The sequence below is a fragment of the Colius striatus genome, chromosome 7 (assembly GCF_028858725.1).
Source record: "Colius striatus isolate bColStr4 chromosome 7, bColStr4.1.hap1, whole genome shotgun sequence".
Taxonomy (NCBI): Eukaryota; Metazoa; Chordata; class Aves; order Coliiformes; family Coliidae; genus Colius; species Colius striatus.
Window position 1 is genome coordinate 5,973,364 of NC_084765.1, and position 21,282 is coordinate 5,994,645.

The 21,282-nt window shown below is 39.2% G+C and overlaps 1 protein-coding gene across 1 annotated transcript; it reads right to left on the reverse strand.

Moving 5' to 3' along the window:
- Positions 1-300: 300 nt before the first annotated feature.
- Positions 301-13,398, reverse strand: LIN7C (lin-7 homolog C, crumbs cell polarity complex component). Its single transcript, XM_062000177.1, has 5 exons — positions 13,322-13,398; positions 8,160-8,278; positions 6,875-6,946; positions 6,310-6,519; positions 301-3,808 (listed from the first exon to the last, which is right to left on the reverse strand). The coding sequence occupies exons 1-5, from the start codon at positions 13,356-13,358 to the stop codon at positions 3,653-3,655; spliced, it is 594 nt and encodes a 197-aa protein (XP_061856161.1). The 5' UTR covers positions 13,359-13,398; the 3' UTR covers positions 301-3,652.
- Positions 13,399-21,282: the final 7,884 nt, after the last annotated feature.

The following is a 21,282-nucleotide window of genomic DNA, read 5'->3' on the forward strand; positions in this document are numbered from 1 at the left end:
TATTTGAGTTTATACAGCCAAGACTAAGGAGGTCTCAAAAAGTGCAAGAGGTATTATAGATACTTTATAGCATGCTGCTGCTTCTCCAACAAATCACAAGACATTGTGGTAGAAAAGGGAAGATCCATAAGCAATCAGGGAACAAACTAGGAATAGATTTGAAGTTTTCCTCTTCAGAAGGCCACACACATGCAGGGTGTTTATGTTATGTCCTAGAGATGATAAACACCCAATTACAGCAGTCTGAAAACAGTACTCAGAAGGGAAAGTCAGAAGAAAAACACACAAACACCAAGGAGGTCAAATTTAGCTTTTATTTTTTCTGATGATAAAATCCAAAGATCCCTCACAGCAGCAACAGATGCAGAAGTTACCTGCAGAAATGACAGCTCTTCTTAATCTGTTTGCATGCCCACGTATGCCAAGTCTGTAGGGGCTGCATATTAACACAGTACAGGCACTGCTCAGTAGTTACAGAGATCAAGTTTCTTGGCATATTTTAATCCATCCTTTCCTTAATATTACAGGGTTTTCATAGTGTTAAAGACGACTGTTAAAGAGTTGTCTATTTATTGGATTTTTTTTGTTGTTGCAACTTAAAAAGCTTTTTATTAAACTCTACAGGTACAATTCATTATGCCCAGATACACCTCCCACACTACATTATGTAGTAGTTGACAAACTGTATCCAAATGCTACAATTCAGAAAGAAAATGCCATTGCATCTAGCAGCTCTAGCTGCACTAGAGTAAACATTTCCTTAGATTAACAAAGCACACCTCTTTGTTCAGTAACACAAGGGATACAAGTTTTAAAACACGTATTTCTATCTCATACCCATACCCTTCTTTAATATAGATATATTTATATATAGCTCTAAACCAAGTCTCTACTATTTTACAATTAAATTAAAACACACCCACAATTGGTCTAACTAGTGATTTTGGTCTCAATACTTTAAACATTAGTTGCTCCATAAAAATATACAATTCAACAACATGGTTGTGTGGGTAACATGAGGCCTTTTGAAAGAGGCCCATGGACACAATCAACCACGTGATTCAGTGCTCAATGTCATCTAACTGATAAATATTTATACTGCATTTTCAAACTATCAGTATCTTTAAATTTCTTTTTGCAGGCTTACCATGCTTAGAAACATGCAGAAAGCAATCACATTTCTCACTTGCCTGTAGCAAGCACGTTTTTTTTTCTTTTCCAATAGGTCAACTGAGAAAGCACAAACCTCACGCTGTCATTTTTAGATTGCTAACCTTTTCCTTTCTTTCACATACTGAGTTATTTCACAATGGATCACACTGGTCCATGTGAAAAGACCAGGGATTAGCCACATAGTAAGAACTGCAGTTTTCAGTTTAAGCTTCAAAAGAATCGAATTACTAACAGTCAATTAGGATGCACTCATAGCTGCCATACAAGTGAACAGACATGCAGTAGGCAATGAAGTTAACTCTACATACATACCAAAAGGTGATGCTTAGAAAAAAACACAACCCAAAACACACAAAAAACCAACCCAAAATCTAAACAAGTACAGCCTCAAACCTGGCAGATCCCAAGAAATGGACCTCTGTCCAGAAATTTTCTTCAAAACAGCATAAAAATCCCTGTGCCACCATCAACCACATTCGAGAGAAGACGTTAATCGTTCAGAGCTGAAGATTTCCTTATTACCACCGCAGCACCATTCCACATGAAGTTTTACAACAATGGTGATGTAGTACTTCTGTTGTACAAACAAGAATCCTCCAAGTCAGAAACAGTTAGTAATAAAACCCCAGACAAGTTCACATGTCATGGTAACCTGGCATATAAGCCTCAGAACATTTTACTCCTGTAAGTGTAATAATAATTTAGGTACTAACTATTCCAAGACAGTCAGTCTGTAAATAAGACTAAAATAGAAGATACTAGAAACACGAGAGGTATGACAATTAAGATGAATATTTCTTTTAAACAGCAGAAAGGCAGGGAAACAGTTGGAATTCTTTTGCACTGCATTAATATATCTCGTTTCTGAATATAAAAATACATCTAGAGAGTCAATCCAGAACTGCACATGCAATTACATTTTCTTTTCCCCTTAACTGCTTTAAAATTAGTACAAAAGAGTATGTTACAGGAATGATTGTTGCAAATTGGTAAGTGTTGGCTATTACAAAATCATTATATGAGAATGCCAACTGCAAATTATTTACAGGAGAGGTAATACAAATTTCCAGAGTAACCACTTACAGTTTAGCAGAAGTGTAAAAATAATGTACTCACCAAAACATTACAAAATCTGGTATCATTATCAGCTACACAGTAGATCGTGATAAGGTTTGGAAGTTGATATACAGCATATTCTTAAGAAAAGTGCCAAAATACTGCTACATAAGAATCTTTTGTTTCTAAAATCATTCAGTGAAAAGAACCTGTGGACTCCATGGTAAGTAATGCCAAAAAGAAAGGGGATGCCAGTTGCAGAGTTTGTCCTATCAAATGCCTTTGAAAAAATCTGTAAATTACTTTCACACTGAAAGGTCTGACATGAAAGAGGCTTATTAAAAAAAAATCAATAGAAATATCAACAGAGTATCGTAGGCCATTGTAAAAGTACACATTCCTCAAATCGCAAAATGCATGGAGACTGAAAACATTCTACAAAAGGGCTGCACTGCTGAGGGTGGTTGTGATCAGGGGCAGCTAGTCCTGTGCTGCCGGTCCCAACTGCTCTACTGGTGTCCACATTGTAATGTTTTCATTAATGCCCATGGGTGATGGGACAGAGCAGACCCTCAGTGAGGCCTCCAAGGGGACCTGGGCAGGCTGGAGGAATAGGGAAACAAGAATCTCATCAAGTTCAGCAGACAAAAGTGCAAAGTCCCACAGGTGCGGAGGAATAACCCCATGCACCAGTACAGGCTGTGCAGTGTGTACCCTTGCAGGAAAGCAGCCCAGTAGTGTCCCAGGCTGCACTAGGTAGCGCATTGCCAGCAGGCTGAGGGAAGCCATTCTTCCTCTCTGCTCAGACCTGATGAGACCGGGCTCAAGTGCTGGGTCCAGTTTTGGGCTCCCCAGCTCAAAACAGACATGGGCATACAAGCGCGAGTTCTGTGAAGGGCCACAAAGGTGATTGATTGGAGCATCTGACAGACAAGGAGAAGTTGAGAGAACTTGGATTGTCTAGCCTGGAGAAGAGAAGGCTCAGGGATAATCTTAATAGCATGTATAAAAATGCCTGATAGGGTGGACTTAAAATAAAAAAGAGTCAGACTCTTCTCAATGGCATCCAGTCACTGGACAAGAGGCAGTGGGCACAAATGGAAACACAGGAAGCTCCATTAAAAGAGTGGACCTTCATAGCGTGAGGGAGATCAAAACACTAGAACAGGTTGTCCAGAGATTTTCTGGAGTCTCCATCCTTGGAGATGTTTGAAAACTCAGCTTGTCCTAGTCCTGAGCAACCTGCTCTAGCTAACCCTCATCTTCGTAGGGCTGGACTAAATGATCTCCAGGAGTCCCTCCAATCATTCTGTGATTCTATGCAAAGGACAGGGTCATTTGTAGCCCAGGCATTGGATCAACTGAGTCACAAAGCAAACTAGAACATGTCAATAGAATATATTTGCAGTTATTGCGTACAATGTTAATTTTGCTGCCTGCGTTTTGCCGATCTCATTTTTTCAAATCTTGACTCCATCTCTTCCAGGACCTTTGGTGTGTATCGCACGACTAATTTAACCTTTCCTTGAGCTGCCTTCAGCAGTTCTACTGCTTTTTCATGGTGTTCACCTTCGACACTCTGCAAAGCAGAAACCATTAAGTAGAGTATTAGTAAAGACACAGACTGAAAACAGATTGTTTTCATTTTTTGCACAACTTCTATACAAATCAAATATCAAAGTATCCTAGTTTGCAGGCTGCACAAGTACAATGTCAACCAAGTTCAGGAGTTATTCTTCAGCAAATCAATGAAAGGTGATGATAAATATAATAAATAGCTTTAATAACAGAGTAGTGCAAAACTTTGTGTCATGTTTAGGCTGAACTACTAAATTCTGTATTTACATATAATAAGTGAAATAAGGATAACATTAAGCAATTATGAAACTACACTTCAAAATCAACAGCTTCAGGAGGACACTTATTGAAAATTCAAGTCTGTTTTTCTTCTTTTGGAACACATTTTGAATTTAGTAGTCACCCCCAGTTTGCCTAATAAATTGTCACAGACAACCGCAAGACAGCTGATGGCCTGATGTTGTCCTGTGCTACATGGCAGCACGGTGCATACTGCGCAACAAGCAGCTAAGATATAGAGTTCCTTATCTCAGTGCTCCACATGAAGACCTTAGATTTGCTGAGAGACAAGTTAGTTACCTCTAAAGACATTAAGAACAGCGTAACCCAAAACTCAGTATAAATAGAAGTGCTCTCCTAGAACAACTCTCAGAATTTATTAGGCTTGTATTAAATTCATCTAATTACAAATTTTAAGCATCGGCTCTCAAAAACTGCATCCAAATACACATAACTGGACAGCACACACTTCATCAGCAAAGCTTATTTCTCCCAAACTTATTAAACACAAGGATGGGACTACCCCAAGCCTATCTCCCACTGGTGCTATTAGAAGCTAGAAGGCAGGTGATGTACCTGTTGATTGGAGGGTTTCCCCGTTACTATAAAGTTACTTACAAAAAGAAAGACAACAGTTAAAAAACCCCAAGTTATTTCTCTATCAGACTTAGGTAACACATACATTTTAATGTTTTCAGTTTTGTTACTCAAGTGGATGTGTAGGCTGTTTTGTTTAAAATTGGTATTAAAAGGTCTGTAAAGCTCCATGTTTAATTACATGAAAACATCTAAAACTCTGGAGTACACTCAAAATCTGCCAGCTGAAAAAAACCCCAACTTGTTTTAAAGCACATGCACTGCACTCATGAAGTGACAACGCTTCTCTTCTTTTTTGAAACTATTAAATTACAAGTTACAAGAAAACACCTGTCATACCTATTAAGACAACAGGATTCCATCTGTAAGTATCAGAGGAATGATGACTCTCCCAAGACCAGCATTCCCAGCAGTATTTGATAGCCTCACTCTATTCTCACAATGGCTACCTACATTTATACAAGTGCAATCACACACCATCATTGTTAGCTGTACCAATTGGCTGATGATCAGATTCAGTTTTGAGTGCAGTGGTGGTTTGGTTTCTTTTAGAAGGGTTTGTGGGTGAGGAAGATCTCTGAAGATAGTCCTACACTTGTCCCTCAATGCTCCTAAATAACAGGAAGGCTCTGGGCCAAGGACACATGCACCACTACAGTCATGATGTCTCTTACGTCTCCTAAAAAAGGCAAGTTGGACTTGCAGGTAGCCAAGTATGTCAGATCTGTGCTAGCAGGGACTTCTCAGAGTACAGACACCTAGGAAGTCTCTATTCCTTTCATGTGCCAAAAAAACTGAGGTTAAGAAGCACAAAATTTACTTTGATCTTCAATCTTAAAATAAAATTGGGTTTGCAGATGTAAGGATGCAAACATTAATGTTAAGCTAGCATACAGCTTCTATGTAAGTAAAAGCAAGGGTCTGGGAGATATTTACATTCATTTGACTAGCAGCTGCCTTAAGTTAAAGGCCTGTCCAGAGAGCCTCCTCTTTCTAATCACCCTGTTTTGCTTTTTGTCCCCTAACACTTCAGAAGAGAATGCTTACTAAAAATAATATCCATAACAGCACTTTATATACGTACTCCTTAAAGGATGCTAAAGCAGCTCCACTTCTGAAGCCCGGGAAATTTTAAAAAAGTACCAAACAACTGAAGAAAACACCACCTTGTAGTTCCATCTTATTACAGCTTTCATTATGGAGTAGCATCTTTTATTTGGATAATGAGAATCTGGTCAGTCCAATGCAATATAGCAGTTTGCTACTTACCTTAGAAGGTGTAGAAAAGTATATTAATTAAAAAAATTAATCCAAGTTGTGAAACTTGGATGAAAGAGGAAATCAAAACTGCAGTTCCTACTTCACAAACCAATATTTTGACTAAATTTATACAGTCCCTCAGAATCTGAAATATCGATATACATAGAACAGTTCCCAGCTGAGACAGATCACCAAAACATAGAACCTCAGTGCACATAACTCACTAGAAACTTAAGCAAGTTGCTCAAAAGAACAAAAAGAACCTTCTACCAAGACTAGGAGCCGCCAAGTGCCATATGTATTCCCTGCCCGCCCTCAAGTGGAAACAAGCAGCTACTGCTACAGAAAATGAAAATCGATTCCTACCACTCCGTTTACAGAAAGCAGCTGGTCCCCACGTTTCAGGCCTCCATGTCTATCAGCTATGCCGCCGGGGATAATTCGAGAGATATAGATTGGAGAATTTTGTTCTTTGCCTCCCATAATGTTGAATCCAAGACCTTCTTCAGTTTTGGGTAGTTCAACCACTCTGGGATGGGAATGACCTTCACTAGCAGCAAACGCAGCCACAGTTGCCTGTAGGAAACAAGATTTTCTTATTTGTAAGAAATGAAATATAGATCCCTCAGCTAGACATGATGATCAGGTTGGAAAAGTATTTTTATCTCAAAGTACTTAAATATTTATAACAAATGAGAATAATTTCCTAGACAGCTGCATGAAAAATTTAAACTCCAAGAATAAAATTAAAACAGAAGAAACTGAAAAATAACAAGTCTTTTGTTACATCTTTTAATAACCCATTACTCTTATCCATTTTATCAGACATCTAGATAATAACCTTCTGGATTTTAAATGATCTTCTTCTGCTTCTAAAGTTAAAAAACCCCCAGCCCATTGCATTTTACACAAGTTATAGTTTGGCTTTTACCTTTGCAGTTGCATTAGCTCTAACTTCTGGGCTACTGCTGATATCCACGGTTTCATATACATGTTCATACACCTTTAGAGACAAAAGAGTTTAAGTATGGGGAAAACAGGTATTTTTCTGCTTAGATAATACAACAAAACAGTAAGTGTAACTCAAAAATGTAAAAAAAAAGCAATTACGATTAAAAAATAACTTTAAAAAGTGCATACTTGTACTAAGAACTTAAGAATAAGAATTATTCCCCAATTCACTAGAAGGTTTCAAGTGACAATCTAACATACTATGAAGAAATAATTTTCTGGGCATCTTTACTGCTCAGTTAATCCATACATACCTAGGTCTCAACCTAAACCTTTCCTCCTTCCATGGCATTTAGACTTCATCATGAATTTAGAAATGCTTATGGTTAGCCTAACACACTTGACTGACCCTGCCTTCCTTGTTTGATTCAAGCTGGAACTCTTCAGTAAAGACACATGTAAAATCACAGAAGGATAGCTCTTCCGACAACGCATCCCTCCCCACAAAACCCCAATTTTTCCTTCAAATTATGCAATTAATTGATAATATTAAGAAAAAAATGGTACTGAAAACAGAGGTAATAAGAATCCTAATGCTAAGGAGGTGCTTACACTGAGGGCTAACCTACACCCCCATATCTACCCGCCAACCATTAGGATTTGGTAAGCAATAAGCACACTGCGCTCTATAGGATGAAAACATTAAGATGACATCTACAAACACGTTTTTCAAATCATTCCATGTATCACCAGCAGTGGTAGCACCAACAACAATTGCAAGGCATATTCAATCACCTAAAAATCTCCAAAATAGTATCTGGAACAAACATGAGGTGGTGTGAGGCTCCACCTCGAGGTGGTGCTCAAGATGATGTGGATTTGGCTTCAAAGAAACAGAGGTAATTTGTACTTTCTTCATTCTTCCATTCCAAGAAGATCACAGCCTGACGGCTGCCATCAAGGACAGTCTCTCAAAAGAACCTCTAAAAAGCAATTTGCTCCTGAGCCATTATTCAATACACTTATATCATCTTTACATCCATCTTTACAGCCCCTTCCCCATCACCAGAAACGGCTCTATGTCAAACCATGACAATACTCCACACTATCTTGTTGTCAACTTTTAAAAAGTTGTGTTAACCTCTGTAAATCAAATTCAGCTTTTGGAAAGACAAAAATCAGACTACTGCACTGAGCACAAAAAGGAAAAAGTAAACCATACTGTTTTCCAACTGAAGGTAACTGCTTATGTCAAGTTAACTTACCTCCCGTACAGCATTACAGAACTCACTTTGAAGGACCCTTTGCAATGCCTGTAGCTTTTGTGGTGGCACTTCTCCACTTCTTTGTAATTTTTCCAGCAACTCAATTGCTCTGCAGATGTCTGCAGAAAAATAAAACACTAGTAACGAGGAATGCTTACAGAAATTCAAGTTCTTAATTTAAAAAAAACAGACCAAACACAAAAGTTGATGGAACAGTCTGTGTGCATTTGTACACACCTTAAAACTATGTGTTACTAGCATTTCTCCCATAAAACTACACATCTGCAAAATGTTGCAGTAAAAAGAGTCTGGAAGTTGAGTGTTTTAGGTCAATCATGGCAACCCAATCCTGTAAAATATCTGGGGTATCACTGTCATATGGACATTACAATTTGATTTTTTTTTAAAAATGTACATGAGACTGAAACGCTTCATTGATATACACACTATCAGCATTTCACATGCATTTGCTAAAATCAGCTCAAATATTGTCAAAGATGCTGTTGAATATTTCTTTTATTAAAAAAAAAAAATAGTTCCACGAGAAGACACTCAATACTTTCCCTAGAACTGGCCTTTTTGGTTTTATTCCCCCTCAGAGTGCTTGGAAAAACAACTACACTCCTCTTCATACTTCCAGTTGAGAGAAAATATGTCTGTAGTCTAAAAACCCTCAACTCCAAACCTCTTTGTGTCAGTTCCTAGAAATTTGTTCCTAGGAATTCACACTGTCCATATTTTCATCAATGCAGACACTGCTTTGTGAAACTGAACTCCCTGGGAAGGATTTGATTCCAGACCAAGATGGGCATCAAAAGCTATGTGACGTGCTCCTGGCAGCTCTGCCAGAATAGAACACATTCATATTCCCTCACTTGTACTTCTGAAGTGTTACATTAGTGATGACTCTGAAGCAGAACAGTCTCTCAGAAAAGCAGATATAAAGGATTACTTTCATTATCATAAAGGCAAAGAAGCAGTGATGAATCTACTATATAAATAAGGTACAGATTATTTTAGAAAATGATGAAGTCTGGGACACTGCTGCATCCCAAATGTATTACTTCCTTTTTTCTGTAATTAACCTTTAGGCAATCATTTTTCATGTGAATGCACTTCCACTCACGGCATCACGTCAGCACAGATGACGTGCAACAGTCACAAACTTCCTCTAAAGGCCAAGTGTGAGAAGAGAGAATTTATGTAACACGATGAAAAGACAGTGGGGTGTATATTCTGAAATGAAGTGCACTGGCAAGAGACAATCCACAGTGATATTCTGTCCACTTCCAAGAATTATCAGTCAGATACATCTTACTGACTACCACATAGAGACCAGGTGGTTCAGTCAATGAAACAAGGGACAACTTAATATTATCCAAATGTATCACTACAGCAAAAAGACACAAAATTATTTCAGGTTAAGGCTTCTACAGAATTTGGTATTTCCTGGCAAACATTCCCAGGCTTTACAAGCATTGGTTTTCTAAAGCAAAGAAATACCAAACCCTGAATTTTATCTATTTCTAACACCAAGGTTACAGAGATTTCATTTCACGCAGGCATGTGTGAGTAACAATTACAAAGTGAATCAAATGCCTCGGAAGCTTTTAACTTCTTCACACACATTTTGTATTTAATATATGAAATAGCTGGTGAAATTAAAGATTCTAGATGTGATTGCTTACTAACATTTCAATCTTTTTATGATGTAATATCACCAACATTCTTTACAATCCTTGTGTTCAGCCCCAGCAGTACAAATTATCTGAATTTCACAAAGTCTCACACTGAACAGCTTGAAGCAGAATCATCAGCAAATGGCACTTCCAATCCCGCAACACTCCATATATTCATGAAAAAGGTCTAGAAAGTATATAAAACACAATATAGCTATCATTTACATACTTGCAGATGTTTGCAAACAAATTACTCTTTTGGGCACACAAAGACTGCTGCTCTACACAGCGGCTCTCGAGTCTGTGGTCCACGAACCATGTTAAGCTGTAAGGTCCATGAAGTCACTACCAAACAGTCTGATTATGATACTGCACGAAATGTTAAAGGGTGACAGCAAGCTACAGATGCAAAGAGCAGCTGCAGAAATGAAGACTCCAGAACTCCATTTGCTAATTTCTCCTCTCTTTTTTGACCTCTGTTTTTCATCAATAACCTGGGGTTATTTCCAACCTGGATCTCCTGACAAACAAAATGTTAGAATTACACAGCATTTTACACCCTAAGCTAAAACTAGCTAGTTTGGGAACCAGCTGTGTCTTTCCTAAAGTGCAGACTAAGAGCACAGAATCAGCTTGTTAAAAAGTGACTAGGATACATTAAACTGAATTCCTTTTAGATGAAACTAAAGCAGAATATGCACTTCAATAAAAAGGAGATCCCAGGTCAAAAGATCAAGTTGCTGCTGTAAAGTAAAAACCCAAAGCAGACAAACACATCAGTCTACAGATCTCCTTTTATCACACTACATCTCTCTTGCTCAGGTAAATACAGCAGTAGATCCCACAATCAGGACACTTCTTCCCCCAATAGTTTTGTTATACTCTGTTAACAGAACACCTTTATACCAGCTTCAAAGTGAAATGAGCACAACTTTCTCCTATTGAACTGCATTAGATACTACTAGAAGATGAAGATTCAAACTCTAGCAATACTGCTCTGGTAAGAGACTGGTTTGGTTTGGAACAAGTGGCAAAACACACCTTCATTCAGTTGCAAGAAAAGACTGTTAACTGCTCTGCTGATGTAGTTTGCTTCCTCCTGAATTACTGCTCAGGATATGATCAGTTGAAAGCTGTCTTCCTCACAGTATTACCACTACAGTTCAGACAATTGTACGGCACTAGAGAATTGTTTCAGTGATGGATTCCAGCATAGGTTGATACAGAAAAAGCTCTAGAAGTGATTAAAAAGCCCTATAAATCTCACTGTAAAATAGAATCCTCACAAATTAAAATTGTTTTAACTTTTTCATCTTTTTTACGTCTGTTGCATGTTCTCCACCTATTATTTTTGTGTGATCACAGGATACTAGACTGAAGCCCTGAAAAAGATACACATTGAAACTAAAAGAATGTGTAAAGAAAGCCAGCAAGATGCCACCACTCCAAGCATACGTGTGAACAAAACACCGAACAAGAAAAAGCTGCAGTGTCCTCACAGACACTCCTGATGTACCACCTCCGCTGCTTCTGTTCTAACAGCCTGAGTTCCTGAGGTGTACACAGTTACTGCTCATCAGCACCAAACCCTTTGCATAACTTGGGGCTGTTCCATGTGGTTTCATCCCTGCCCTCCAGTGAGTTTGAGTGATGGTGTTTGCAATGCAGTTTGGAGGAGGGAACTGGGGGGGGGGGGTTGGATTTTCATAGGGTAACCATTAATATCAGCTCTTTTTCTACACTATTCTCTCTTTTCTTATGTTATATACCAACATTAGTGGTGTTCACTTTCAGGTTGACAATGATCCATCACCAGGTTATCTGCAGTCAACCCCATACAATTGACAGAGGTTACTTATTTCTGTAAATAAAGCTCTTGCTTTTGTAGGTTCATTACACTGTGCTCCCTTTCTCTTTTTTTAAAAAAGATCAACCTACCAGAAGACTAAATAAGTCCTTTGTTCTAGTGCTGCCTAAGTAACTGTAGATTTGTATGTTTTTGTTGACAGAGCATAGCGGCAGGGTAATGAGGTGGAGGAAGATGCTGCCCAAGGTTTGACTCCACAGACCTACCAAGAGCAACTAATCCACTGCCAAAGCAGCTGCCCTAATTAACAGGCTTTGGAGCAGTGAGGGTAGATGAGCTGCAGAGTGGGAAGCAAAGTCCTTACGTAAGTCACTATTTACAGGCCTTCTCTCACACATTACAAGTGGTTCACTTGTGGAATGGGAAGGAGGGTTAGGTAAGCAGAAAAAAACCCCACGAGTTCTGGGGTAGGTAACATGTAATAGTATCAATATACTCACAGTAAAAGTGAGTAGATACAGCATGTTATAAATGTATGAAAAACCATCTAGTATCATGAGCAAAGGTGCTGGTCCAAATGGGCACCAAAGTGGGGAAACAGTCAGTTCAGCCAGTCCCCTACATTGCTTTCCTTTTCAAAACCAGGATTTCTCCCTCTCAGTATTCTTTTCCCATTTAAATTCTATTTGCCAATCCCTAGCTTTCTACATACACACTCATAAACCAATCGTACATATTGTTACACAGCATGTGTTCCCTGAGCTACAGTGGATCTTGCACCGTTGTGAAGAATCACCCTGAAGGAAGTTTATCATTGTTTCTCAAAAGCCCTAGATAAAAAGACACAAACACACTACTGGGAAAACATCCAACTAGTTTATATTTTATCTGTTTCCCTACTAATTCTAGTTACACACTGCACAGTACTAACACTACAAATTAAAACTATAAACTGGAAAATCGTGATTAAAACATAAGCATGAGAATAACAGGGTTGTGCAGAACCATGAACAAGTGTAAAGGGACCCCTGCATGTGTCACTTGTCTTCTATAAACACAAGTTAATGACTATTGCTAATTCCCAGCCTAGTAGATTGAACTTAAAGCTAGGAATTCAGCTGTGTTCAAGTGTAAGCATTCCCAGGAAAGAAAGAGAAACAAGGGATTGGAAGGCTGAGTAAAGAGCTGGCAAAGGAATTGCCACTGATGAAGGCACAGCAGGCACATCCACGGAAGGGCTGTGGCGATCGCATCCATGGAAACCCCGCCACAAACCGAAACACTGGACAAACCTTCCGGGGCTGCAAAAAGAAATGCAGAAGAAGCGAAGAAAAACCGCTGGAAGAATCAGAGGCGAAGGAAAGCACTTTCAAAGCAGGTTCCGCAAGGCCGGCCTCCCTCCAGCTGTCTCCGGGACTGAGGAGCCGCTCGGTGCCGGGCGGCGGGACGCAGAAGGCAGCGGCAGCACCGCCACAGCCGCCAGCTCCCGCCTCCGCCGCGGCCCGTGAGGCCTCAGGCCGGAGGAGGCCGTCGCGCGGGTTCGGGTCAGACACCCAGCAACGCGTCCCAGGGCCGAGCCGTCCCGGGCAAAGAAACCGGTGCACCGGCCCAGCTCGCCCGCGGAGGGGAGTGCCCTCTCGCTCGGCGGCCGCGGCCACAGCCCCAGTCGCGCTCACCTCGCTCCAGCCGCACCGGCTCGCCCAGCGCCGCCATCTTCTCTCCGCTGCGGCCCGCGCCGGAAGTGGGGCGCCGCTGCCGGAAGGGCGACGGGGGGCGGGCAGGTGCCCACAGGGCCGGCGTGGCGGTAATAGCGACCGTGGCGGGTGTGAGCGTGGCGGAGAGCGGCACGGGGCTATGGCAGTGCTCGCCAGGGACGGGCACTGGAGGCCGGGACTGCCCGCCCGCCACTGCCACACCGGCCGAAGTCATGACAAGTTCACTCTCGCTTTTTTACCGCCAGCCCGTACCGTGACTGAAGGCTCTTTACACGGTAGAGACACCACCCAGGGAGCGGGTGTCTGTGAGGTGCCTCTGGAAATGGGATGTTTACATGCCAGTGGTTTGGCCTGGATGAAGTTGAGCATGTGCTTTCCTTTCTCCTTTGACATAAATGTAGTCTGTGTGAGGTCAGCATGTTGTGTTTGCCTTCTGTATGAAATCATAGAACCATAGAATCGTTTTGGTTGGAAAAGGCCTTTAAGGTCATTGAATCCAACCACTAATCTCACAGTAGTAAGTCTTTCACTAACTCTTGTCCCTCAGCACCTCATCTGCACGGCTTATAAATACCTCTTAGGGATGGTGACTCCATCACCTCCCTGGGCAGCCCATTCCAATGCCTAGTAATCATCTTGGTGAAAAAGTTCTTCCTAATCATCAATCTAAATCTCCCCTGGCGCATCTTGAACCCATTTCCTCATGTCCTAATAGATGTAAGCATGACATGATGTTTGAGGCTTTTTATGGAAAAGGAGACCACTTCAGGACACGTATTTCAATATCCTTAATTTATTCCAAGGGTACAAGTCCACGTTTGGCTTTGATTTTTGTCTGCACTTTGTATTTTTTTGCTTTGAAAGAGAATAGTTCTCCACAGGTCTCAAAGTGTCCGCTAATGTGACGGTGATGTACTCCCCCCTTTCTGTGATTCATTTTAATGCCACTTCCTCTCAGTTTGAAGGATGCTGCCTGTGCGTTGCAATGAAAAGGTCATACGAATGGAATTTTGCAGGTGAACAAAATTAAATCCTCACAGACTAGTTTCTATCAAGAAAAAAATGGTTTAGCAGCTGGAACCATAGAATATTTCTGGAATAAAATCCAGATGTTTCTATCACAGTGGTGCAGGAACTACCATTCTCTTACATGTGATTGAAATTTACAATAGCCTGCTCTGAGTTTGGATGGATGAGCCTATGAAGAAAAATGAATGTGCAGCAATATTTCATAAATCTTTGTAAGAATACACGTTTAAACATATCTTTAAAATTCTGACTTCAGTTAAAACCAAAGATTCAGAAGTTAATGCAGCTGCTTTAACCTTCCTGTAGACCTACTGAATTGGACAATTACATTATGAGAATAAGAAAATCTGAAAAGCAAATTTTATGTAGTACTTCCACAGTCTACCTTCATAGCACTGTCCAGCTTAAACCATGTCACACTAGGAATTTGCACTGATGTATATCTGCAGAATAAAAGCCCAAACAAAACAACAACCAAAAAACCCAACAACAAGGTTTGTGTTTCTAATGTTTAAAATGTGAAGAATGTTGATAATGTAACAGCTACTTGATTTTATCTGTTCTTTGATTCCAGAAGGGAACTTACTTTCTCTGATTATCTTATACTTGAGAAAGCTGGGTTGTGTTACAACAGATGTTCTGTGGATAGCAGGAAAACTAGTAGGGTTATAATCTTAGAAAATAATGGAAAAGAAGCAGTTGAAGTGGCTGCTTAGTTTGTTTGGTGTAGCACCTACAGAACTCAACCTGCTGAAAAATATCCGAGAAAGGTGACTTTGGTATACAATTTGACATTACGGTTCATGTTAATAGAAAAGCTACAAATTGGCATGTACACCTTTTCCATGTCCTTCAGAAGAACCAAAGAATGACAGGCTTCATATCCCAGCGGAAGAAGCAGTGGAATGCCAGTGCAGGACAACAGCAGAGGGAAGGAAAATAAAGCTACAAGTTATAGAGCAAAAGAATAAGGGTACATACCCATTTGCTTTTTCATTTCTGAGGTAGCTGTAAATGCACTGCTGTATTTTTGCACTGATGTCTTAAGTTACAAAGCCAGATATTGCTGTGGCAGAGGTATTTTAGTACTTTTTTTTTTGTCTTCAAAAATAAGAAAATGTATTTGAATGAAAGACAGTGACTATATAAGAAGTCTGATCCTGTCCTGCTGGAAAAGAATGAACTGCTGAGTATATAGCATGCTAAGTTTTTCTCAAGAAAATGTCAAAGCATGGGTAGATACTGACAGATTCAGTATTAACATGACAAACTGTTTGTACCGTTCTAGTTAGGAAATACCTATCCTGGGAAGTGTTAGGGGAAAAAACAGGTCCCAGAAGCTAGTCCCAAGGAATGGAGGATGCTCCTCCTGAATGACTAGGAAAATGTATTTGCACAGTAGTGGCTGAGAAGCATGAAAGATCTAATCATTAATGTTCAAGTGATGTATTTTACTAACTATAATGAAATTATTAATGTAGACACATTTGTCTATGTCACTTAAGCTTGTGTCAGTTTTACCCAATACTTCTATCTTCTTGATGAATTAGCCTAGGTGTTACCAGCTGCACTTGAATACCCCATGAAATATTGGTGCTGTGTGCTGGAGCATGTGTCAGTGGGACTTCTGGGAGCAAGTACATCCTGCAGGTTCTTGTCTGTGTGGTGACAGTCTAGAGTGGTTGTTGAAGGATTATCAATAATCAAGTGACATAGCCTATGTCTTCATTGGAAAATACTTGCCTTACCAGTCCAAAGGAAATGGAAATCAGTCTCTGGTGTAAGCTTATTTAAAATGAAAACAGTTTGTTTTAGGTGAGAGGTCTTAGTGTGTAAGAAGTTAATCCCTAACTGATTAAGAGGATGAGCATTCTTTATAGGTTAATCAGTAAGTTTCTAATATTTTTATGATACCGTCTTACCAGGCAGCCAAACATGGAGCATTTAGATTCTAGACATTAGACACAAGGGGAGGGAAAGCAAAGATGATGATGTACTCTATGATTAGCTAGGCAAAATGCACAAAGAAGAGTGGTTCAAGAAACTTTGTTTACTTCCCTTCAGGCTGTTTCTTGGGTGCAAGGTTTAGGCTCAAGCTTCTCGTGAGAAAGAGACAGTGTTTCCAGCTGTGCAAGCAGTTATTCTCATGAACCTCTCTTACGTGGGCTTTTTTTTTAAGCTTGGCTTGGTTTAGCTTAAATACTTTGTTAGTGGATGTCCTAAACTCAAAAAGCTATCAGAAGAACAAGAAAATACACACATATTGTGGAAACTTTGTCTCTGTACTGTTCTATCAATGTATAAACTTATGTCTTAGTTCTATTGGACAATTGCTTTCCCTGCATATGTATAGGTGTTCCTGTATTAACAGAACCAGCTCATAGTGGTCTGGTAGCTATGTAGTGTTTTGCTTCACATTCAGCTGATGTGAATTTAGTCACAAGAAGGGACTAAAATATTCTTTAGATGCTATAGAAAACATTGGAACACAGTTTTCTAAAATTCCATCATCACGATAAGGTCTTTAGAAGTGTAACAGTGGCAATTAGTGTGTTATTTGGATGCACAGGTAGTACAAATCGCACACAGGTAGTACAAATCGCATTTTTTTATGTATGTATTTTCACATGTGTGTGATTGAGGATGGTCTCAAAGTGGTTTTAACATTATTAAGCAAATGTTGAGTCCAGACTGAAAGGAATTTTACTTAATTACATAGCTGCAGAATTTCTGTAGAAGGTATGTATGTATCAGGTACCTTTAAAGAGGAAATGGCAGTTGTGTAACACGGTACACCAATGTGGAGAGGAAAAACACAGCTAGTAATGGATGACAGGACAGGATATATAAAACTTTCAGTGGAATTTCTGCTTTCCACAAAAAACAATGTATGCCTGGGAAACCTGAAAGGCCAAATTAACCATGATAGGACTTTTATTTATGATTCAAGGCAAAGAAGAGAGTGGAAATTAAATTTTTAGGTTATTAAGACATCCCGATGCCTCAGGACTACAATGTTGGTAGAATTTTATTGCTTTCATACTGCTGAATTTAATCACTTTAGATCTTTGACTGTTGCATTAGTACTTGCAATTTCAGCAATACTTTGATTCCTTAGCCTAGTCCAGAGTGAGTTTCATGGTCTGCCAGACACTGTGATTGATTGCTATTGTCCCTGCCAAAGTTCAGGCTCTGACACCTATTGAGGAACATGGTGCCTTTTGGGTCACGCACATACCAATTTTTTTTCTGTCATTGTATGACAGAAGAGATCTTTCCTTTGTTCCATGTTCCACAATCTGCATTTTGATTAATCTCTCACATTCTGCTTGATTAACAAGTAGAAAGAGTCCAGCATGTTGGTCTGTGCCACCTAATCTCCATGCCAGTTATTTTTTCAACATAAAATTTGACTGTGTGAGTTGTCTCTGAATTTTTCTAGTCAATCCTGGCAAATGTGGGAGCACATAGCAGATGTATAGAAAACCCTGCCTGTTACTCTTTTTTTTTTTTTTTTGGAAATCCTGTCATTATAATCCTCCTGCTGGCCTTTTCTATAGATGAAAATGCTGTTTCCTGATGACAGGACTGGCAGAGGAAAAAAGTCAATCTGGAGAGTCAGTGATGCATCTAAATGCAAATTACCATTAGTACTTAGAAATAACTGAATGTATCTGTTCTTTATATTTTTTTTAAGAGGAAAATCCTTGATCTTGAAAATGCTCTTTTTTAATGAAATGCACAGTATCTATGAAAGGCCTTATACAGGTGAGAGGGACTCACCTTACTCTGTGACGTAGTGAGCACACACTCTGTAGTACAGGAGCTCCTTCACCATGAAGTTGTGAAGGATAGCAAACTTCTGTTTACAAAACAGAATAGTAGTAGTATGTTAATATTTAATTATATATTAATATTATTGCTATTATAATATAGCCTTCTATACAGAACCAAAACCTCCTTTCCAACATTAATTGGACAGAATTTACTACTTTCCATATGCAAGCAGTCATAATAAAATAGTTAAGACGGCACTGTTCTCACCTCTAAACACATTTTCCTTGGTACACAATTGAAATAGCCCAGGGAATGAAATTGTGTTAACTGGTAAACTTCAGGAGAAATGCAGGATGTTTAATTTCTCCTTGAATGAGACAGGAGTGTTTTTGAAAAACATTTCCTAATAAGTAGTGTCTTTCTGTGCAATCACAGAGATAAGTTAAGATTGCCTGCTTTTCAAGTGCTTTACTTAATGTCCTGTTCAAGCAGCTTACAAGACAAAGCAGTGGGCAAACAATGGCAACGTTAAAAAGAAAAATAATTTTATTCTACTTTATGAAAAGTTATTTGAACTCTTAAAGGTTTCAGTTTACTTTAGAAAAGATTTAGTGTTGAACTATAGCTACCCAAAATAGCTTTGGCACAACAGCCTTTTGATAGAATAATATAAACATGCTGAGTCTCTCTCTGCTTTCATCACTGAAAGCAACATGTGGCCTCAGCCTCTAGGTGAAGTGGTCAAAAGAAGAACTCTGCCTCTGCAGTATGCTCTTCGTCTTACTTTAACTTGACAGGGCTTTTCTGAGTAGGAAAGGGGTTGAAGTTGCAAATCCAGTGCGTGTCCTGTTCAAATACAGGTGTGAAATAACAGTGAATTCCAAATATCAGCTTTTTCTTTAAATTTAGACTGCACTGTAAAGGAGTAGTTTGTAAGGAGACAATATTTACCCCTAAAATGTAATAGAAATATCCACAAAGACTTCTGTATCGAGATCTTGATCACCATACACAAAAAAACTACACTTACAAAAATAATCATTGGAAAATACTTTTATTATGTATTAGGCGGTGACTGTCTCTCTGTAGTGATGTCAGTGTTTTATAACAGCGAGCAGGCTTTCTGTTAGCTAGGCAATATATTCTTTCTACAGTACAGATGAGAAATCTTCCTCTTTACAGAAGAAAACAACTGAGCAGAAACTAAAACTCATCAGTTATATGAAAACTTACATTGTGTGTCTTCATCAGGCAATACAAAGATTGTTATTTCACATCTTTTGAGAACAGCTTTCCTGAGCAGATGAACTGTTATGATCAGCAGGGGTCACAGTACAGAATAAGCATCTGTGCTCTTCAGGACCTTGTGAGTATTTGGACTGGAATTTAATTTCATATTTTGGCTTTTTTCCCTTCATTGCAGTAATTTCTCTGCTCTCTCAGGCTGCACTTCAGTCACTGACTCCAGTGTTCATTGGCTAGTCCTTCTGCAACCAACCATTTATCTGTGTACCTTTACGTGAGCTGTCTCAGAACAAAGCTCAACAGGATCAGAACAGTCTCTAGAAAACACTAGTTTGACTTCTCAGGTCTGAAATAATTCAGTTTATGCTCTGCTTAAGTCATTAAATGGATGCCGTTGACCTAAGTGGGTGACTAAGCCCCAGAAGACCACTCAAGGTCAGTAAGGTGGTTCTTGCTCTCCTCTGGTGCAAGTGAGAAAATTTGAATACAATTAAGATATATATTTACAACTGAAAAGCAGATGGACTTTGCTGCGTGATGGGTAACACATTTCTGGCTTTGTAGGGAGACTTTTTTCCCTCAGGGTTTTTTGGCCCAAACCGATTTGTAAATACCATTTCTCAAAGGTCTGATTGGAACAAAATGGATACAAACTGCGAACGGAACACTAAAGAGTACTGTCAAATTGTTTATGCTTCCAAAAATGCATCCACCACTGACAGTCCCCAACTGATTCTCCATCTCCACATAATGAGGTCCTCTTGCACAGAAAGGAATGTAAGTTTCAAAGACATTGACTGTGTTTTTAGTAATATCCCTGAAGTTTAATGAGCTCTAGTTCCGTTGCACATTGTTGTGCCATTTAAAACTCAGAGAAAAATGTTTAAAGTGTGTATGTAAAATTTCCTTGTAAAATAGTTGAGTAATAAGAGTTTAACATTATTTTCTTGTAGGCTTGCTAAGAGCCAGATCATTTGCTGATGCAGACACACGCAACCCTGCTGCCTCTGCATCTCTGGCTCACTGGTATCTTGCTGCAGTGACGGTATAGGCAGGTTTTGGTTCCTACAGCCCCAGGAGTTTTGCTGTCAATTGCAATAGCAGTGGATCTGAACCACTCTAATCAGGTAGCGAGGAGATGTGCCACCTCATCAGGTGTACAGAATAGTATATACCGTGAATGTATTTTCTTCACAGAACTAAGGATTTTCAGAGCTTACTTTCTATACACTGAAGAATATATAGCAATTGTTTACCAAAACTGAGTCTTTAACTAGATTTTCCTCTCCCAGTCAACACTGCCAACCTGGTAGTGCTAGAATTAGATTAGTTTTGTTTTGTTAAAATATCTGATCTTGCCATCTTTACGAAGCCAGTGAGTTTGACCAATATTAAACAGACTACGTTAGTGGTATCTAACTGGTATAGCCTCTACAGATGTAACACAATCTCCTTCCATACTGTTTTATCACAATTTTCTTGTTTCTAATCCTGCAAATATTCTCAAGAGGAATTACTCACATGCATAAAATAACCTCATATTCTTTAATGTTTGCAAGCTTGGGCCCCAGTTTACAATATAATTTATATTTAAATTTTTTCTGAGTGTAAAAGGCTGATAATTGTTCTAGATTCTTCATTTAGGATTATATTTTGAAGGTGGAAATATGCCTTATTTGTCTGATTTTATCTTTTCCTGTTTCCTTCTGATCTGTTTTGTAGTTACACATATGGGAAGCGTGATGCACATGGGAAAATATTTGGTAGTTTGGTGATAAAAAGTGTTCTCTATGCTCAAAGAATAAAAGATTCCAACTTGATTTGACATTTAAAATTTGGTTTTTGGCTGAAAAATGGAAGAGGTAATTTAA